The sequence below is a fragment of the Myodes glareolus genome, chromosome 18 (assembly GCF_982192425.1).
Source record: "Myodes glareolus chromosome 18, mMyoGla1.1, whole genome shotgun sequence".
In the NCBI taxonomy this organism is placed as follows: Eukaryota; Metazoa; Chordata; class Mammalia; order Rodentia; family Cricetidae; genus Myodes; species Myodes glareolus.
Window position 1 is genome coordinate 69,854,766 of NC_142043.1, and position 17,648 is coordinate 69,872,413.

Consider the following 17,648-nt stretch of genomic DNA (forward strand, 5'->3'; position numbering starts at 1 on the left):
GGATACACACACACACACACACAATTTTAAAATTTGAACATGCGTCTAATCCTAGCACTTTGAGACAGGGTCTCTATATAGACTGGCTTGGAACTCTCTACGTAGACCAGGGTGGCTTGGAACTCAGAGACCCATCTGTCTCTGCCTCTCGAGTGCTAGAATTAAAGGCGTGCGCCATTATATTTGGTGGATTACCTCTTTCAATAACTTTTTTTTAAATAGAATTCTTCATAATAATCCTAGTATTTCTTCTAACGGATACATCCCTAGACTTTCTCTGTGTCTGTTTGTGTGCATGTGTGTGCGCGCTCGCGTGTTTGTAATCCCAGAGCTCTCAGTATGGCAGGCAAGTGCTCTATCACTGAGCCACATCTCCAGCTGTTAGACTCTTCTTGAAGTTCTTGTCAAATGCTCCTACTTTCAACCAGCGATCGTTCCAGAGCATGCTGACATTAAGGGTTAGGAGAAAAAAAGAAAATATTTAATCACGCCGGGTTTTGTTTGTTTGTTTGTTTTAACCCTCGACGTTCAGAATGCCTCTGACTAATTCCTGCACGGCGCAGCACCTTAGCTCCGACTGCGCGGAACCCTCTTCTCGCGGCGAGAACGCCAGGCCGGACCCGGCCACGGGGAAGAGCCGGTACGTGCTGACGTCACGCACACGCACGCACGCCGGGCCTCGGAGGCCGGGGGCGGGGCCGGCGGGGACCTGAGGCCGAGGCACAGCGGCCCGAGCCGGGCCATGGCGAAGCTGCTGAGCTGCGTCCTCGGCCCCCGGCTCTACAAGATCTACCGGGAGAGGGACACGGATCGGGCCGCGTCCAGCGTCCCCGAGACGCCCACTGCCGTCCCCGCCCCCTCCTCCAGCTCCTGGGTGAGTCGCGTCCCTCCCCGGCTGAGGACATGGTACGGTCCACGCCATGCCGGCCCCTCGCTGCCCGGACGCGTCCACTGTCGGCGGCGGGGGAGGCCGCTTGTGAAGCGGCGGTCGCGCAGTCCGCCTGTGGGCGCTTCCCCGCTCGCAGTCATGCCGGGCCGGCCGCCGCCTCTCTTGCTCGCTCTCAACGCTTGCGTCTGCTTCCCCATCCGCGTCCCCCCTGTTCGCGGCTGGCCCCAGTGGAGTCCGGAGTCGGCTTTTGCCCGACTCCTCCCGATGTCTTCTTCCCCTAGGCTCTGTTGACTTTCTAGAGTCAGTTTGAAAGTGACTTCTCCATGTCATGTATTCTCTTGTGCTGCACGAACCCACAAGCCTAGCTTGAGACCAGGGTCGTCGCGTTGGCGACAGCCGCAGGTGGTGGTAGCCTGCCCTGCGAATCTTCTCTTCCCTTTTCATTGGCTGCAGCTTGTGTTTAGGAGGAGCCTTTCCAAAGTGCCCACACCTCTGTTACATTTTTCCCTGTTGTCAAATGCTATTCCTTCCCTCCTAGAACTGTCATGGAGTCTTTCATATCTACTCCCACCCCCCTTTCCGCTTATACACAATCGTATTTATATCCTGGTTTTAGGGGGGAGAAAAAAATAAAGAGCCAGTCTTCCAAATGCTGCTTTCACTTTTGCTTCCAAGTCAGGGTCAGAGGTGAGAAGTCAGACACAGTGTCAGAGAGGGCAGGAGTGTCCCAGGAGAAGTGGCTAGGGAGGCTGGAACCAGGTGGTACACGATGGGACGTTAGGGCTTCTCGGTGGGAGGAAGGCTTGTCAGCTGGCAGGGTCCCTAACAGGCCATCTGTTTTGGCAGGATACCTATTATCAGCCCCGTGCCCTGGAGAAGCATGCTGACAGCATCCTGGCGCTGGTAAGTCAGCTCCACATCTGTGTCTCGGTGGTTCTTGTCAGGCCCAGCCTGGGAGGAGGCAGCACCCCAGGAAGTGGGGGTGCTCTGAGCTCTGTGCAGAAGAACTTGCTAACAACACATACGCACCAGCCCACCCCTAGTGCATACAGTTGGCACTCCCTCTTGGGGACTCCCTCTTACTGTAAGCTCTTTTGGAGCCCTTTGAGCTCTGAGGATGACACACATTCACCCTTGGGATCCTGTGCAGGTCTCCGAGCCTGCAGTCCCCAGTGACCTGTCCTCCTGGCAACTAACCTCTTTGGCTGCAGAGGCAGCTGTTCCCTCTGGCAGAGTTCCTATGGTGATGTTTTCGTATCTCTTGGGGACAGAGCCTAGGGCTGTCTTGAGTGGGGCCAACTTCGAAGGCTTGATTAACTGAGTAGACAGAGAGGCCTGTGTCTCCAGTGTGAGGAAACTGTGTCAGCCTCTGCTGTGCTCTGACGCACGACCTGGCAACAGATGTTTGTGACCCTACTGTGCGCATGATGTCATGAGCAGAGCAGTTGAGTGTGTGGCCTCCAGAATCCCCTGTCTGAGAGCCCAGGCCTGGGAGGCAGGACAGCGTGCGCACAGGCGTGTTGATTGCCTGTCTCCGTCTCTGCTGCAGGCTTCGGTCTTCTGGTCCATCTCTTATTACTCCTCTCCCTTCGCCTTCTTCTACTTATACAGGAAAGGTCAGTGTGCTTACTCTCAGAGGCGGCGGGGAGGAAGCGGGCAGGTCGCTGGCAGGACTTCCTCTTCCGCCAGGAGTCTTCCCCCCACCCCTGAGTCAGTGGTTCTCAACCTTCTTAACCCCGTGACCCTTTAATACAGTTCCTCATGTTGTGGTGACCCCCAACCATAACATTTTTGTTGCTACTTCATAACTAATTCTGCTACCGTTATGAATCGTAACGTAAATATTTTTGGAGGCAGGTTTGCCAAGGGGTTCGCAGCCCCCAGGTTGAGAACCACTGCTCCAAGAGCATGGTTAACCCAAAGAGATGGTCTCAGATAGAGCTGTGGGCCCACTGGGAGGGTTGCTGAGAGGCTGGTGGGCATCTCATGTCGTGTCTCTTCCCTCCCAGGTTACTTGAGTTTGTCCAAAGTGGTGCCGTTTTCTCACTATGCTGGGACATTGCTGCTTCTACTGGCAGGGGTGGCCTGCCTCCGAGGTGGGTACAGAGGACCCTGCTTTGGTTCTGTGACTGAAGAAATACTTTGTGCAAGCATGGGTTGGGGCTGGGACCCTGCAGGGAATAACTGAGAATAATCTCATTTCAAGTGGCTCACACCATACATCCCACACGTGATAAGCAGTATATGCAAACGGGAGTACAGTGTACTCCACCTGAACGATCCTCAGCTGGAGTCACACCAGGGCTGTGGACTTTAAGATGCACAGAGCTACCCGGTGGTGCAGTCACACATGCAGACGCTGTGCAATCACAGATACGCTGTCAGGTGGACAGTATTATGTTTCCACTTACACAAAGCTCAGAAGAAGCATGCGCTGCCTCCTCTAATCCCAGTGCTTGGGTCAGAGTGAGGCGGGAGGTTGATGCGTTCCTGACCAACCTAGGCTACCTGGGCCAGCCCGGGCTGCTTGGAGGGTTTCTACCTCACTTCTACCTCAGTCAGTGAATAAGTATGTAAGCAAAGGTCAGAACACGTGCATATGTGATGAGACCCAGAAGACACACATGTGTGGTCCTCTCAAAGTCTGTTGGGGGCAGTACAGGCTGTGGAGATCCATGGTGGGAGATGGTTCTGGTTTGGTTTTTGTTTTTGTTTTACTCATTTTTAAAATTTTGCCTCTGTGTGTGTGTGTGTGTGTGTGTGCGCGCGCGTGCGCACGCGCCTGAGTGCAGATGCCTGAAGAGACCAGAGGAGTCAGGTGACCCTGGAGCTGGAGTCACAGGCGGTTGGTTGCATCCACTTGATGTGGGTGCTGGGAACCAAATTAGGGCCGTCTGGGAGAGCTGTGTGCTCTTCACTGCTGAGTCATCTTTCTAGCTCAATACTTTGCATTTTAAAAAATGGATTTGTTTATTCACTTTTTATCAATGTGGGCATGTGGGCCTGATTTGCCTTTGTGTATCACGTGTGCGGACTTTCTTGGAGGCCAGCAGGCGTCAGATAGCCGAGAACTGGAGATACAGGCCTTTGTGAGCCACCTGATGTAACAGGTGCTGGGGGTGAGCCTGTGTCCTCTGGAGGAGCAACAAGAACTTTCGCCACCAAGCCATCTCTCCAGCCTCTTATTTGTATTTTTAACTGTATTCTGCTAGGCGATGTTGGCACATGCCCCTAATCCCAGCACTTGGGAGGCAGAGGCAGGCAGATCTCTGAGTCGAGGTCAGCCTGGTCTACAGAGTGAGTTCTAGGACAGCCAGAACTACACAGGGAAACCCTGTCTCAGAAAACAAACAACCAACAATAAAGCTGTATGTTGTCTGTGGCTAGCCCAGGGTTATAGGTGTACCCACCACACCCTGCTGCATTTACCTATCTTGGCATAAATGGTACTGCACACCAACTCTTCTTAATATCGTGTTGGTGCCGTGGTGCCCAGTTTTGCCTCCTTGTAGCGCTTGCCCTCTGGAAGTCTCCTGTTGCCTGGTTTGTTGTCTTTTCCCCGCCTTCCCCACCTCAGGCCCAGTACCAACCTTCTCAGGACCAGGAGCTGTGTCTTTCTTCCTGCCTGTCTCCGTGGGTAGGATGATCCCTAGCACACGGCACCTGCCAGGTCCGGTGGGGGAAATGTAGAGCTCAGGCCTCCTCCTTAAGGGAGTGAGGAGAGGCATCACCACTGAGGCCAGCTGCCTTCGGAAAGAGAAAGGAAGCCGATGGGTCAGGAGGCAGTGAAAAGGGACGCCCGAGAGGCAAGAAGGGTCAGGGGCAGACACAGGAACGAAGGTGGGGAAGTAGTTGTGAACAAGGCCTTGGCACCATGGGCAGGGGTTTAGGAGCCTGCAGAAAGCAAGCTTGGGGACCCCTGGAGAGGACAGGAAGGAAGCCCAGGGTTAGCACAGGAGTAGTAAGGTTGCAGGGCTTTAACAGTGGGAGTATAAACGCTCTGCAAGGAAGAGACTTGCTGGTTTACAAAGACAGAAACCGCCAGGCCCCCAGCGTCTGGGAGGCTGAGAGCTCTAGGTCATCCTGGCCGATGTGTACTGAATTGCAGGCCAGCCTGGGCACAGAGTAAACCCTGTTTCGGAAACAAAACAAAAGAAATGAACTGAAGTGTCCGGTATGGTGATGGATGCCTGGAATCTCAGGACGTGGGAGAGTCAAAGCTACTGGATCTCTCAGCCAGAGTTTATGGCATAGTGAGTTCCAGGCCAGCTAGAGCTACACAGTGTGACCATGTCTCAAAAGAAAAAGCAAAACAAAACAGACAAACAGAAGGCTGGTAGAATGGCATAGTGGGTAAAAGCGCTGGCTGCACAGACCTGGCGACTTGAGTTCAGTCCCCAGATCCCACAGTGAGAACAGAGTCCTGACGCTGTCCCCGGGTCTATGCATTCCCGCTGTGGCACTCGTATGCCCACACTCAAACACACGCACACACAACATAAACTAATGAGACCCTCAGAAGACTCCTGCAGCAGTGGCTGTGTCCCCACGTGACAGGCCCTTGATTCCTTCTGATTCTTTCTCCTTCCAGGGCCTCCTTGCCCATTTCCAATTCATCTCTTGATCCCTTGATATCTGGCTTTCCAGTTCACCTGATAACATTTTCTGTCCTCCCTGTCCAGGCATCGGCCGCTGGACCAACCCCCAGTACCGGCAGTTCATCACCATCTTGGAAGCCACACATCGGAACCAGTCTGCAGAAAACAAGGTGAGGGTCCTGCTGCCCCACCTCCCCGAGCTCCAGGCACCAGCTTCTGCTGGGTCCCTACCGCACACTGCTATGCGCTTTTTAAGTGCCTCATGGATAGTCGGCTAGAACATTCCGCTCCCTCTCCACTTCCACGCTCGAGAATTGTCTCAGCATAGACGTTCGCAGTGTCCCCGAGAAGAGGAGCTCTCTGTCCCAGCGGCTCAGTTCTGTGTTCTTTGCTTGGGATAGACCAAATCGGGCAGGCGTGTGCACTCCCATGCCCGCAGGGCACCACGTCCTTTAAGCTGTGCCAGGCCTGCTGTTACTGGAGTGACCGTCTTTGAGATGGGCTCTGGGGCCTCATAAAGTGGCTTCCTGCTGCAGAGGAATCAGACAGCCATGGCCCCGTCGCTGCAGGGCGCGAGGGCACGCTGCACACACCCTTCCCAGCCTTCTGCCGCCACGTGCACTGGAGTCTGAGGAAAGAGAGGCCAAGAGGCTAAGTGACTTGTGTCAGGGTGTGTATGAGTCTGGCCAGGCCTGGCTGGGATGCGCTTTGCTCATCCTATTTTCTCATTTACATTTTTGTTTTCTTTTCCGTTGCTCTTTCTTAGTCAAGTTATTTTTGAAAATGTCAAAAGCATTTCTGTGGCAAAAAATAAAAAGTAATTCTCAAAATAGAGACCATGGAGCTCTGGGTATGGGGGAGGACAGTGGATTATGAAGACGCAGCCCCACTGCCCACAGCGTGTGGCCTAGTGCAGTGGGGGGCACAGGCAGAGATGGTTCGCAGGGTAGCGCTGACCTCTGGACACCATGACTGGGGAGTGAGCCCTCTGTGGGTGTGACTGTCCTCTCAGCCGTGGGACCATCAGTTTATTTGGTTGGGGGAGTCTCCCAAGACACAGCTTCTCTGTGTACCCCGTCTGTGCTGCAGCTCGCTCTGTAGACCAGGTAGGGGGGATAACTCACCAGCCAGCAGCCCTCATCCCCATCTTTGCACAGAAGCATCACCCTTAGGGTGGGTGGGCCAGCGTAGATATTTCTGTGGTGGTTTTTTGTTTGTTTTGTTTTGTTTTTGTTTTTGTTTTTTTGTTTTAAGACAGGGTCATGCTATGTAGCCCTAGCGGCCCTGGTATTTCCAGTGGTCCTCTTGCCTCTTGGGTGAGGTCACAGCATATGCTACCATGACCTGCCATGACCTGTCCTTGAAATAGAATCTCACTCCACATCCCAGGCTAGCTTTTAACTCATGTACACCCCGGCTGGCCCCCAGCTGGCCCTCTTGTCTTAGCTTCGAAATGCTGGGATTGTAGACACAATGCTGTCATTCCTGGCTTTTTCACAGTGTTTTGGTGGCATTGGGAGTTGAACCCAGGGCATCGTTCACCCTACCCCAGCTTTAGATTTTCAGGAGCCCGGTTAAGAGTTGTAGAGATGGGCGATGAGCTGGCCGGGGAGGCGGCTGCCTGCTCCCAGTATTGTGGTCATAGAAGTGAGAGTGACCTCCGCTCGCTCTCCCTGGCATAGGGCCAGGCCCCTGCATGATAAGGGTGTTGAGGGTAGACAGCCAAGCCTCCCTTCAGCTCTCACTTGTCCGTTCCTCCCGTCCTTTCTGTGCCCACCACAGAGGCAGCTGGCCAACTATAACTTCGACTTCAGGAGCTGGCCAGTCGACTTCCACTGGGAGGAACCCAGCAGCCGGTGAGGCGCCATCAGCTCTTCCCCGTTGGCCCTGCCTCGCAACCCCGTCCTCATCCCTCCCACATCTCCCAGACATCTTCGGTCTAGCCTGCTGTCCCTCACCCTGTTCCCTTCCTTTTTCCCTTCCTCAGCAAGGGGTCTCGAGGTGGCCATTCCCGCAGGGGCGTGGCCCTGCTCCGCCCAGAGCCTCTGCACCGGGGAACTGCAGACACATTCCTCAACAGGGTCAAGAAGCTGCCCTGCCAGATTACCAGGTGGGAAGGGGGGGCGGGGGCTGCTGGGGAGGCTCTGTGAAGCCCAGGCTTCAGGGAGCACTTGGAGAACCAGGATGCCGCGGGTCTGCTGACGCAAAGCTTCGAGCAACTGGAGGAGCAGCAGGCCCCTCAGTGAGGACCAGACCCCTTGCTGTCCCTGGACAGCTCTCGGGAGCCACTGTACAGTCGTCCTGGCCCCGCTGCTCCTTGACTCCCCACCTTGGCCCCCACTGTGCCTCAGTTTCTTCATCTGAGTGCCTACCTCACTGGAATTGTTAGATTAACTGGTAACACTGGGAATGGCAGGCACTTTCCCTGCCTGCCTGTGAGCAGAGCAAAGCCAGAGAGCTCAGTGGTGGGAACTGGCGGTTTCAGACTGGCCGTGCAGACTAACAGAGACACCACACACACACCCTGCTGAGTGCCCAGACTCACAGGGCAGGAGGTGTTGGGAATGAGCCCCAGGCTCCAGGATGCCGAGGAAGGGGGTGGACTTCTCTTTGGCTGTTGAAACCTGACCTGAGAAAAATCTCTGAGGGGATGTCGGCAGGGTGGCGCAGTGATGTGCTCGGCTTAGCCAGAAGTGGCTACATGCCCACCGCATCTTACCTACCATGTGAGTCCACGCACGTGGTAGGTGTAGCTGCTCCTTAGGCGGCTCCTGTTTGGCAGGTATTGTCACCGTGAACATAACAGCCAGGTGTCTGCTCTGACAGGAGTGTCACCCAGGCAGCCCAGGCTGGTCCAGAGTCCCTGGTCCTCCCGGGGACTGGGAACACAGGTGTGTTGCTGTGCCTGGCTCTGAGTCTGGAGGTCACTGTGGTGAACCACAAGCCGCCACTTGTGTTGTTTTGAGTGGTGCTGGGGTAGGACCCATACCAGGCCAGTGCTCCACCCCTGAGCAGCAATCACCCGGTCCCACCTGAGGACTAAAACTGTGAAATATGTTTATGTATGTGTGTATGTGTGGGACCCTCCTACCCTGTGGGACCCGAGCATTGATTGTCAGGCCTGTTAGCAAATCCCTCTACCCAGTGAGCCAGCTTGCTGGCCCTTGAGAACTTTTAATAAGGTATATTTTATGCATTAACAGAATTATATTTGAGAACTGCATTTATGTGTTGTACCTAGAAATTGTCTCGTAAAACTCTCAGGGTTCTATCCAAGCAGTCCCAAATTTGCTATAGTTTAACTTTTGAGTTTTGGATTTGTTCCCTGCCTAGCAATGGGCAGCCAGTCTGTGGTGCCACACAGGGCCTGAGTCACAGCCCTCATCAGCCGGGAGTGCTGTTCAGTGTTGTGGGCAGCTCCACTATCGTGTTCAGTCGGTTATGGGGGCCAAGTGCTCTTGAGGCCTCTGTTATTCCCAACTTATGATGGTTTTTTCAGGACATAACCCTTTGTAAGTCTAGAGGCATCTGTGCATTTGTATCATACTGGGCCACAATAGAAAATATTTTTGGTTTGTTTTCATAGCTGGGACCCAAACACAGGGGCTCAGATGTGCTAGGCAAGCCCTCTGCCTCTAAGCTATGGTCTGCATTCCTAAAACCCTAAAATGGACATCTTATAGAAAAGGTTGGGAAACACCGGGCTGACATTGGGTAAGATTAGCATGCCCTGGAGCTCGACTGCAGGTGCTGAGATCTGTCCCTGGGCCGTGCTGGGCTAGGCCTCACTACCCGTGTCCCCACAGCTACCTGGTGGCACACACGCTGGGGCGCCGGATGCTGTACCCGGGCTCTGTGTACCTGCTCCAGAAGGCGCTCATGCCTGTGCTGCTGCAGGGCCAGGCCCGCCTGGTGGAAGAGGTGAGACTCTGTAGCTGCTCCCCCTGCTCTCCTAGGGAGGCGCTCCCACCCTCATGACCTGCTCTTTGCATCTTCCTTGCTCAGTGTAATGGGCGCCGGGCAAAACTGCTGGCCTGTGACGGTAACGAGATTGACACCATGTTTGTGGACCGGCGGGGGACAGCTGAGCCCCAGGGGCAGAAGCTGGTGAGAAGGGGCAGGGAGCCAAAGAGGGTGGTAGGGAGCAGTAGAGTCTAGGGGCCCAGTGCCACAGAGCCTTTGCTATGGAACCACGGTTAAGAATAATGCCATCCAAAACAAAACAAAAACAACTGGGCGGTGGTGGCGCGCGCCTTTAATCCCAGCCTCGGAGGACAGAGGCTGAGAATGGGGATGCGTGGCTGTAACCCCAGCACTCAGGAGTAGAGGCAAGGGGACCCGGGCTCAAGGCCAGGACTGTGTTGATGCTTCAGTGGCTGAACTTTGCCATGCAAGCATAAGGGCCTGAGTTCTGATCGCCAGAGCATGTGTAGAGCATGTACAGTGTAGCCACAAACAGCAAAGGCGGAGCGACGGCAGAGCTGTAGTGCACACACATGCACACACACAAGTGTGCACACACGAGCACTCATGCACACACACACACTCATCCTTGGCTACAGGCAGATCTGCAATGGTGAGTTGCAGCCAGCCTGTGTCTCAAAAAAGAAGTAAAAGTTCAAAGATTAGAACCTCATAGGGACGCAGCGCTGTAGTGTGTGCAACCCCCCGTCCTGAGTTCAGTCACCAGCACCAGAAACGAACAGAGAAACGGACTGTCTGTTTGAGCTAGGGATGCAGGAGCCTGCCGGTGTGCAGGAAGCACACACAAAGCCAGGCATGGCGATCCTGTCATCCCGCACTGAGGAGGCAGAGGATCTGAAGAGTAAGATGACAATCTGCCACATACTGAGTGCAAGGCCTGTCCAGGATACCCAAGACAAGACCCCGAGGCCCCGCAACAGCAGACGGTAGATGGGTGTTGGTGCAGGCTGGATCTCAGCGCCCAGGAGGTCGAGGCAGGACTTTGAGTTCCAGGCCAGCCTGAACTACCTAGCAAGATCCTACCTCAAGAAAACAAAGGTGGCACACGCCTTTAACCCTAGCACTTGGGAGGCAGAGGTAGGCGGATCTCTGAATTTCAGCCTGGTCTGCAAGAGCTAGTTCCAGGACAGCCAGGACTGTTTCAGAGAAACCCTGTCTTGAAAAACAAAAATCGTTTGCCACATGCTCACTGCCTGTGAGGTGGGACTGTCTGAGTCCACTCTGTGGATGACAGACTCGTCCGCGGAGCGGCTACCAGCCTCTCGCAGCTCGTGAGCAGCAGTGCTGGAACCTGACCTGGGTGGCCAGGCCCCAGTATTCTGTGTCCTTAAGGTGGCCCTGGCCTGGAAAGACTGCAGGAGTCCACGGCTTGGGCTCCAGTTCCGGCTGTCACTATCTCTGAGCTGCAGCTTGGCGCCACGGAGCGCAGTGAGCAGAAAAGCTGTCTGCTCGCCTCGGAGAATCAGAGGCCCTAGAGTGTGGGCTCTGGGTCCACCCCGAGCTGTCTCCAAGCCCCCTCATCCCATCCTGTTAGAGGCCTCCCTGGTGGCGTCCCGGGGGTAGTGGTCACTGCTGGGTGGCTTGAGCTCAGCCTCGATGGTCTGATGGTCTCCTGAGGCCCTGTTGCACCTGCCGTTACTTTGCCTCCCGTTGTACAGACTGCCCCATCCCAGCACCCTCTCAGCCCTCCTTCTCTTCCTCCTCAGGTGATCTGCTGTGAGGGAAATGCAGGGTTCTATGAGGTGGGCTGTGTCTCCACACCCCTGGAAGGTAGGCCCTTGGTTTGTGTTCCTCCCCTACACCGCGGCGGCTTCGTCATGCTTGCCTGCCTACCCCGCCCCACACGGTCCTCCCTGTGTTACAGCTGGCTACTCCGTCCTGGGATGGAATCATCCCGGCTTTGCTGGAAGCACGGTGAGACCCTGTCTGGAACCTGTCCTTTCACAGAGTCATGCGTGTCTTCCTCTACTCCACCATGGGAGGAAGGAAACTGGTGCCTGTTTCTGCAGGGCCTTCCACGTGTGACCTGGGTGCTGGGGACACCGACAGGCAGAGGGCACAATGGGTCACTGTCTCTGTGTTACAGGGTGGCTGCGAGAAGGGTCCACACTAGGTGAGCTATCCTCAGGCTGACCCGGCCCTGCTTCTGCTCGTCTTCCTGCAGGGGGTACCGTTCCCACAAAATGAGGCCAACGCCATGGATGTGGTAGTTCAGTTTGCCATCCACCGCCTGGGCTTCCAGCCCCAGGATATTGTCATCTACGCCTGGTCCATTGGAGGCTTCACTGGTACCTGCCACCCCTGCTAGTCCCACCTGACACAGATTCTTGTCCCTGCCTAGGAGATGTGGGCACAGGCATTGGTAGCTCCCCAAGGGGGAAGCGGCTTCCAGAGAAAGAGGTTGAGTGGATAAGAGGGACCTAAAGGAAAGGTACCTGCTTGCACTTCTGAGCCACACCCCCTTCTTGTTCTGCTAGCCACGTGGGCCGCCATGTCCTACCCAGACATCAGTGCTGTTATCCTGGACGCCTCCTTTGATGATTTGGTGCCCTTGGCCCTGAAGGTCATGCCGGACAGCTGGAGTGAGTGCAGCTCCCGTGCTTGTTCTAGGGGAGGGGTGGCCAGCACTGGACTCTTCCGACTAGGTCCTGTCCAATGGACAGGGACCTTTAGGTTAGGCCAGGTCTTCATCTCTGCCCTCCTCGCTGTGTCCCACCCAGGAGTCCTGGTGACCAGGACTGTGAGGCAGCACCTCAACCTCAACAACTCGGAGCAGCTGTGTAGGTGAGAGCGGCCATCCCTCCCCAGGTCCTGTGAGTTCCTGGGTCTGCTCACTCACGATCTGGCCATGAAAGGTTAAGCCTGGCTCCACAGGGGGCTTCCCCAGGGCCATTCTGAGCCTGCACCCTCCCGCCTCCAGTGGTGGCCTGGCTCTCTCTGAGCTCTCCTTCCTGCTGCTCTGTTCCGAAGGTTCCAGGGCCCTGTGCTGCTGATCCGCAGAACAAAGGATGAGATCATCACCACCACGTGAGTGCCCCCAGCTCCTTCCACGTGTGCCCAGATCTGCAGACTCTTCCTGCCCAGTCCCCCTAAGCAGGGTATCTCTGGCTGCCCCCAGGGTTCCTGAGGACATCATGTCCAACAGAGGCAATGACCTCCTGCTGAAGCTCCTGCAGTTCCGGTGAGAGCTGGGGGTGTGCACAGCACTGGCTGACGTCGGCACAGGAGGAGTGGGGTGAGGGCAATGGTTCCATTCCATCCTGTCCCCCCAGGTACCCTCGAGTGATGGTGGAGGAGGGCCTCCGAGCTGTGAGGCAGTGGTTGGAGGCCTCCACCCAGCTGGAGGAAGGTGAGGCACCTGAGGTGGCGGCTGGGCCTGGTGAGGAGGCTTGTTGATGACGCTCGCTCTTCTTTCTCCCTGGGCAGCTTCCGTTTACAGTCGGTGGGAGGTGGAGGAGGATTGGTGTCTGTCAGTGCTTCGCTCCTACCAGGCAGAGCATGGGCCCGACTTCCCCTGGAGTGTGGGTAAGGAGGACTCATGTGGTGGGGTATGAAGAGGGGGAAGGATCCTGGATCCTAGACAGCGGATTTGAGGGCCTCTTCTCCGCAGGGGAGGACATGAGTGCTGATGGGCGGAGGCAGCTGGCGCTGTTTCTGGTGAGCTGGGGGCGGGGGGGGGGGGACGGGTGAGGGGAAGGTCCTGTGGAGGGGGCTTATGCAGGGCTGAGGCTTGGGCTCAGGGAAAGGTGCTCGCATCCACCCACTCTGCCTTTCTCCAGGCCCGGAAGCACCTGCACAACTTTGAAGCCACGCACTGCACCCCACTCCCAGCCCAGCACTTCCAGATGCCCTGGCACCTCTAGGGACCACATTTAGACTGTTGTGGAAGGACAAGATGGGAGGAGATGTGAGGGGACGTTTTGTGATTCTCTATTGGTGTTGCTGTTTATAGTCTGGGCAGTGGGGCTGCCCCTCTGACCACTGTCCTCTTGCACGTTCCCCTCATCCACATGGACGCACTAGCGCTCCCCAGTACACACCCTGCATTAAATGAATGATTTATTCCTAATAATTAATAAAAAGGTATTTTTTCTACTATCTGGCTGGTTGTGAGGTTTTTTTCCCAGATGTCCAGGCAACTAGTGGCTAGGGTAGGGGGAGCAGAAGCCCCAGAGAGTGAGGCTTTGGGGGGCAGTTTAACTCTGTCTCTGCCACAGCCATCATGAACTGGGTCTCCAGTCCAATGCAGACCATTTCAGCGCTGTGCCCAGTGTATGCATAGAGCGTCCGGCTCTCATGGCCTCCCCAGGCCTTGCCCTGGCCTGGGAGGTGGCCCTGATTGACAACTGCAGTCTGTAGGGGACAGTTTTGCCTGCTTAGTTTTTCTCCTGAAGGGACCTACCCTCCCCCGCCCCCTTCCCTTGCTCAGCTCTTGCTATCTCTACAAGGGACAGGGAGTGACCCCTGTAGCAAACCAAACCCTGTCCTTGGCTTGTCACCAAGTCTGTCTGCACACCGTTTACAGTCCAGCAAACAGGGCCAGCGGGGAGTGAGGGCCAAGTGCCAAGCGCTCCTGTCATCCCCAGGCTGAACCTGGGAAACTGGATCCTCGGGACTTGTCCTCTGGTCTTTGGACCTGTGGGATGGGATAATGTCCTGGCCTCCTTCCCTTGGAAACCTCTCCTCAGGTGAAGTAACCCCAGCTCCTCCACTTGGGGCCATTGTTTTCAACAAGGGGGTTAGCAAAGGCCTCAGCATTTTGTGATTCTGTGTGGCCTCTGCTCCCAGGGTACCACCTCTGACCGTGGGCAGAGGCCGGCGGGCTGCTTAGGGACAGTTGACAGTGTGCTGAATCCTAACACAGTGGAGGGCTGGGATTGACTGGTGACGTGACTGAGGTTTGGGGTGAGGAGGGGAGAGCTCGGCTTCAGCACAGCAGGCACAGCAGGCGGAGAGCTGGTAAGGATGTGCGGGGATGTGCTCTCTGACCCACACCCAGAGGTAGACACAGTGGGAAGTGTGTAGCAAGAGTGTTGCTACTCCTGGCAGGGCATGGTGGCGCACACCCTTAGTCCCCACACTCAGTAGACAGAGGCGTGCAGATCTTTGTGAATTCGAGGCCAGTCTGATAGCTACAAAACATAACAAGTTCTAGGTCAGCCAGGGCTACTGAGTGAGACCCTGAAAAAGAAAAAAAAAGTCAAAGTCCAAAGCCAGTTTGCTCATGAACCTTACCCTGCAATTCCAAGCCAAACTGGCTAAGGGACCCGCCAGTCCTAGCTCCCCTTCCTTGGGTCAGAGTCGGCCGGCCGTCAGGAACTGCCACCCCACCACCTCCTAGAACTTACACATCGGGAGGAGTCCTTAGATATCTAAAGTGGGAGGGGAGCAGGGCGCACACCCCGTGGACTCTGAGTCACCCAGGGGCTGTAGTTCACTTTGGATTACTCTGCATGTCCCACGACCTCAGGGTGGGGCCTGGCTCACTGTCCATTCCTATACCCGAGGCTCCGCAAACGAATGTAGGCAGTTAACTGAGATGCCCCACCCCACAGACTCTGCTGTTCTGGGTGCCAGGTGAGGCCTGCCTGACACCCGGGCACGGGGGAGATAGGCTGCTGGAAGACAGTCTCCAGAAGGAAAGAGAACCTGAGCAAAGCAGGGAGGTCCCCAGACTCAGACAAGGCCACTTCCTACCTTATTCTCACTGGTCAGGCCTAGGCCTGCTCTGTCCCCAGGATGGCATAAAGATTTGCTCCAAGACCCAGGAAGGGGCATGTTTCCTCCAAAGCTGTCAAAAATAGGCAAGGGCCCTGGAGTGAACGGTCCTTGAGGGTGGAGGCCCAGCCACTGCGAAAAGCTGGGTCTCTATTTGTCCATCTGTCCATCCATCCATTCATCCATCCCTACCTCCTTATGAATCTAGGCATCTATAACATTCAGCTAAAGGCTCAGTTTCTCTGAGTGACTTCCCCAACAGAAGCTGGCTCTCCAAGGCCATCACTGCCCCTTGTGTATGTGCCACAATTTTGTGTATGTGCCCTGTCCATTTATCACTTGTCTGTTTACCTTCTGGTGTCCCTTGTCACAGGGATGTGGTCACCTGCCACTGTCACCATGAGGGCTATTGCAAAGTCCTTCTTACCGTAGGAAAACCTTCAGGGAAGCTGTTGTCATAGAAACGAACTGTCCGGGCCCTGGGTCCTCACCGGCCATCTCCAACAGCTGACAGGAAAGAAACAAAGGGGTGGGTAGCTGGAGAGGTGACTCTGCTCCCGGACCACCGGGAGTTGGACTCCCAGCCTACACGGTGGCTCTCAGCTGTCTCTAATTCCATGCCCTCTTCTGTCTTTCACAAGTTTACACAGACATACTACACAAAACAGCCATACACATAAACTTTTCTTTAATGATTTATTTTTATTTTATGCACATTGGTGGTTTTGCCAACATGTGTGTCTGTGTGAGGGTGTCAGACCCTCTGGAACTGAAGTTACAGACAGTTGTGAGCTGCCATGTGGGTGTTGGGAATTGAACCTGGGTCCTCAGAAAGAGAAGCCAGTGCTCTTAACCACTGAATCATCACTCCAGCCCATAAACTTTTTTTTTTTTAATTACTAAAAAGAAGCAAGGGCTTTAGACACGTCAAAGAAAAGTTCACGGGGCGGGGAGGGGGAAGCTGGAGAGATGGTTCAGTGGTTAAGAGCACTGACTGCTCTTCCAGAGGACCTGGGTTCAATTCCCAGCACCCACATGGCAGCTCACAACTGTCTGAAGATCCAGTTCCAGGGGATCTGACACCTTCACACCAATGCACATAAAATAAAGTTAAATAAACCATTAGAAAAAAGGCTTACTGTCTTGAAGCCTTCTCAGGGCTGCACCCACCCTTGCTTGTTCCAAAGTCCTGACCTCCAGAGTGACTCCTTCCTCTGGGGAATTCAGCCTTTGCAGCTCCTTCTGAGAGCAGGCAGGCACAGGTGGCCGGGTCAGAGCAGCCCTGTGCACTCTTCAAAACTCTTTTGGGGCTGGAGTGATGGCACCGTGGTTAAGAGAACCGGCTGCTCTTCCAAAGGTCTGAATTCAATTCCCAGCAACCACATAGCGGCTCACAACCATCTATAGTGGGATCTGATGCCCTCTTCTGGATAAAGTTGACAGAGCACGCGTATACATAAATAACTTAAAAAAAAAAAAAAAAGACTCCTCTGATTTCTGACACTCTGTGCTCATTCAGCAGACATTTGTATCCTGCATCGGTGGGTGCCAGGTACTCTCCCAGTCCTCCGACAACACAAGCTTCTTTTGGTCCCTCTTCCTCCCTGGTCCATCCCTCATGGCCTCGGGTTTCTCCCTCAGTCCTGAGATGTGACGATTCTTGAAAAGTTCTGACAGTAGGTGTGGGCCTGGACTGCGGGATCCAGCCTCGAACTTCCAGACAGATGGTACACTAAAGCAGCTTGTGTCTCCCATGGCACGATGTGACTTAAAGTGGAAGAAAAAAAAAAAAACCTCAAGTCTGCAGCCTGCCTGGGGAGAAGAAGCAAGCGGTCCAGCCATGGGTTCCCGGGACCTGAAAGGAGGATTCACTTGCAGAGCGCACCTTCTGTGTTCGGGGCGTCAAGCGCGGAGAGCTTGGCTGCCACAAACCCTTAGGCTCGTCCCTGCTTGCGCCTACCGAGTTGCGCCTGCGCAGGGCCAACCCTGCAGCCTCCCTGGAGCCAATGCGCTGTCAGTTGCGGAGCATTGAGTGTCTGGGTGCAGAGACCTGACAGAGGCACTGCCCAGCGGGGCAGAGAGGAAGGGGTGTGGACCCTGGTCACTTTGTGCAAGCCCGCCCCACTTTTTTGACCTCACGTTCTGCTCTGTCTGACAAAACCTGCGCTGTTTTCCCACTGTAGAGCTCGGTGTAGCGGCGCTGTCACCCCAGTGTAGGGAGACTGGGGCGGGAGGACCAGTTCCAGGGCAGCCCGGTCTACGCAGGCCACACAGAACTACGAAGCGAGAACTTGTCTGAAACTTTACTAAACATAACTACCTCCATTCATTCACAACGTCTGCGCACTCACCTCTTTCCCAAACCTATGTCGCCATCTTTTGACTGAACCGAGGAATTGCGCTCAGACCTGGCTGCCGGGGATTGGGGATTGAATGCAAGGCACACAGCTAGTGCTCTC

General features: G+C 55.1%; 1 protein-coding gene and 1 long non-coding RNA gene across 2 annotated transcripts; one reads left to right on the forward strand and one right to left on the reverse strand.

Annotated features, from left to right (window-relative positions):
* Positions 1–682: 682 nt before the first annotated feature.
* Positions 683–13,569, forward strand: Abhd16a (abhydrolase domain containing 16A, phospholipase). Its single transcript, XM_048437887.3, has 20 exons — positions 683–874; positions 1,736–1,792; positions 2,439–2,505; positions 2,899–2,985; positions 5,572–5,657; positions 7,270–7,343; positions 7,475–7,597; positions 9,294–9,408; positions 9,493–9,594; positions 11,178–11,241; positions 11,336–11,385; positions 11,636–11,759; positions 11,949–12,053; positions 12,192–12,255; positions 12,442–12,498; positions 12,590–12,652; positions 12,744–12,820; positions 12,898–12,996; positions 13,082–13,128; positions 13,251–13,569. Exons 1-20 carry the CDS (start codon positions 743–745, stop codon positions 13,332–13,334), a joined length of 1,677 nt encoding a protein of 558 aa, XP_048293844.3. The 5' UTR covers positions 683–742; the 3' UTR covers positions 13,335–13,569.
* Positions 13,250–15,697, reverse strand: LOC146890902 (uncharacterized). The gene is made up of 3 exons (XR_015735515.1): positions 15,617–15,697; positions 15,169–15,262; positions 13,250–14,652 (listed from the first exon to the last, which is right to left on the reverse strand). It is a non-coding gene; the product is annotated as an uncharacterized LOC146890902 (long non-coding RNA).
* Positions 15,698–17,648: the final 1,951 nt, after the last annotated feature.

Bases quoted from the DNA above. Each gene is read 5' to 3' on its own strand.
- Abhd16a (XM_048437887.3), top strand. From the start codon at position 743: ATGGCGAAGCTGCTGAGCTGCGTCCTCGGCCCCCGGCTCTACAAGATC. The intron at 7,598-9,293 runs GTGGGAAGGGGG...GTGTCCCCACAG, and splicing joins CTGCCCTGCCAGATTACCAG to CTACCTGGTGGCACACACGC. The intron at 12,821-12,897 runs GTGAGGCACCTG...CTCCCTGGGCAG, and splicing joins CTCCACCCAGCTGGAGGAAG to CTTCCGTTTACAGTCGGTGG.